This window comes from Dufourea novaeangliae, unplaced genomic scaffold (assembly GCF_001272555.1).
Source record: "Dufourea novaeangliae isolate 0120121106 unplaced genomic scaffold, ASM127255v1 scaffold141, whole genome shotgun sequence".
Taxonomy (NCBI): domain Eukaryota; kingdom Metazoa; phylum Arthropoda; class Insecta; order Hymenoptera; family Halictidae; genus Dufourea; species Dufourea novaeangliae.
The window spans coordinates 1,121,933-1,124,290 of NW_015374017.1; the positions used below are offsets into that span (position 1 = coordinate 1,121,933).

Genomic DNA, 2,358 nt, shown 5'->3' on the forward strand with positions numbered 1-2,358 from the left:
AATCAGTAGAAAAAACAAGAAATTCTAAAAGAATGATTTGCTAGGTAACATGTAGATTATAATTTATAATCATTAATTTATTCATTATTCTTCATTGTTTCTAATTATTCTTTCACTTTATACGATATAACTCGAATTTTTGTTTCGATGTCGTTAATATAAAATATAAAATATACAGATTATGTGTCGCGTGTAAAGAACTGTTAGGTTTCTCCACCAATCAGAAACGATCACGAGAAATCACGAATCACTGTGAAAAATTACCGTGATCGAGAACGAACGTGATCGAATCACGAGTGATTCACAAGTAGCAGTTCACGCCATCTCTAGTCTATACTCTACACAAGCATAAAATAACCTCGTGAATCGATTCTCGACGTAGTATATAATCGATTGCACCATAACGTCACTGACCAATCAGAACTTCACACTGAGTTTCGAATGGTTCAAAATTTTACGTCGAATATTGTCGTTTTAAAAACATACAATATTTTTATTATTCTCGTTTTTCAGTGATAGTAGAAATTTTTTCAGAGGCGATCTTCCATTTGAAAAAATGGATTACATCATTTTATTCTTCTTTTTTTTTGTATATATAATATATATACGTGTATATACATAACACAACTGTCATATTTTCAAGGATCATAGTAAATCGGTATAATATTGTTAATAATTCTCCATTAATTATACAAGTTTACTTAGCATCATATTCGTGTACATATAGCGATCGAATGTACGTAATCTCTATGCCGTGGATGTATTAATCTTAATTAAATATTTCCGAGAATGTGTACTATACGATAATTGATATTATTATGCGCTTGTATAGGTACTAGCTACCATTGTCTCTACGTTAATGGTTTAAATGCTATTTTTCATCTGATGGTTTTACATTAGCATTGTTACTCGAATCGATCATCTAAAAACGCAATATAAAAAAGTAGTTACTTATCTCTAACGTGCTCGCAAGGATTTATGTGTCTTGTTATCGTTCGCTCGAACATATTTGGTTTAAGCATAACTTCCTTGGTATTTTTTTTCCATTTAAATTTTCTATGATTTTTTATACGTTTAAACGAAGAGTAGCTAAAGCTTAGATGTAAACAAAATTCTCTACAATAATCAATCAACCGAGAATAAAATCGCCGAACACTTCCACGCGCGTTTGATCCCAATTCCGCTATCAATATCTTGGGCTTTCCAATAAGAATGTATAAGAACATAAAATTCAATACACGTATTAGCGAACACCACTTCTAGAATGTGCTATAAGCCACTGCAATGTAATATCAATATTGTCTTTCTCTTTGCACGAAATGCTATAGCAACAGATTTCACGATCTTGAATGGCTGCTAAGTTCCTAAAAAAATAACATATTATTGAAACTTATGTTAAAGTATTGCAACACGCTTGTCTTCGAAAGAATTACATACATTCTTTCTATGAGTCCATTTTCATCCAGAGCCTGAGGTAAATCCCTCTTGTTGCCAAGTACCAAAACTGGAATACCAGCCAATTGAGGTTTATCCAATAAATTGTGTAACTCATTGCGACTTGCTTCTATTTTCTCAGGATCAGCAGCATCCACCATGTATACTATTGCATTCACGCCTCTACAGTATCTTTCCCACATAGACCTAAACCTCGGTTGGCCTCCAATATCCCACACTTTTATAGTGACATTGCCTTTTGTTATTTTACGCATATTGAAACCAACCGTAGGAATCATATCTTCGCTGAACTGTCCTGACTGTAACAAGAATACAGATGGAAATTGAACTACTTTTTATAAGAAATACATCAACTAAGGGAATGATTCGAAACCGTACAATTGTAGTACCATAAAAAAAAAACACATTTGAAAAGAAACAGGCATTTTCGAAATGTTGATTTAAGGGCGGGTGCGAGGACCGTTTACGTTTATGTCGATCAAGTTACTCCACACGGAGTATGGAATCTAACCAAAACGATGCATGTTCCTCAGTTTCTGTCGGCTGAATGTTAACAGTCTATCGTCGAAGAAATTGCAAGTTTTCGCGATCCAGAATAAAATGACCCGATCGTTATGCCGCGAGAATCAGTAGAAATTTCCGTACCGCTATGACATTTACGAAAGTGGTTTTTCCACTATACTGCAGGCCGACGAGGGTAAGCTCCATCTCCTCTTTCCAAAAGAGAGACTTAAACCAGTCCAAAATCCGATTGATGAGCGCCAACATTTTTCAGAGGTTCGGAGGAAATCCAGCTCCGCCGACAGATATACAAAATTGTTCACCCAAAGTACGTCGCTTTCACTGGCTTTAACATGTAGTCATTTGCGCTTTGGTACGACGTCAGTCCGTCAGATCCAAAGG

General features: G+C 35.0%; 1 protein-coding gene across 1 annotated transcript; it reads right to left on the minus strand.

Annotated features, from left to right (window-relative positions):
- Positions 1 to 632: 632 nt before the first annotated feature.
- LOC107188852 (ADP-ribosylation factor-like protein 8B-A) lies at positions 633 to 2,358 on the minus strand. The gene is made up of 3 exons (XM_015577230.1): positions 2,101 to 2,358; positions 1,438 to 1,754; positions 633 to 1,364 (listed from the first exon to the last, which is right to left on the minus strand). Exons 1-3 carry the CDS (start codon positions 2,221 to 2,223, stop codon positions 1,244 to 1,246), a joined length of 561 nt encoding a protein of 186 aa, XP_015432716.1. The 5' UTR covers positions 2,224 to 2,358; the 3' UTR covers positions 633 to 1,243.

Bases quoted from the DNA above. Each gene is read 5' to 3' on its own strand.
- LOC107188852 (XM_015577230.1), bottom strand. From the start codon at position 2,223: ATGTTGGCGCTCATCAATCGGATTTTGGACTGGTTTAAGTCTCTCTTT. The intron at 1,755-2,100 runs GTACGGAAATTT...TTCTTGTTACAG, and splicing joins CTTTCGTAAATGTCATAGCG to TCAGGACAGTTCAGCGAAGA. The intron at 1,365-1,437 runs GTATGTAATTCT...TTATTTTTTTAG, and splicing joins AATGGACTCATAGAAAGAAT to GAACTTAGCAGCCATTCAAG.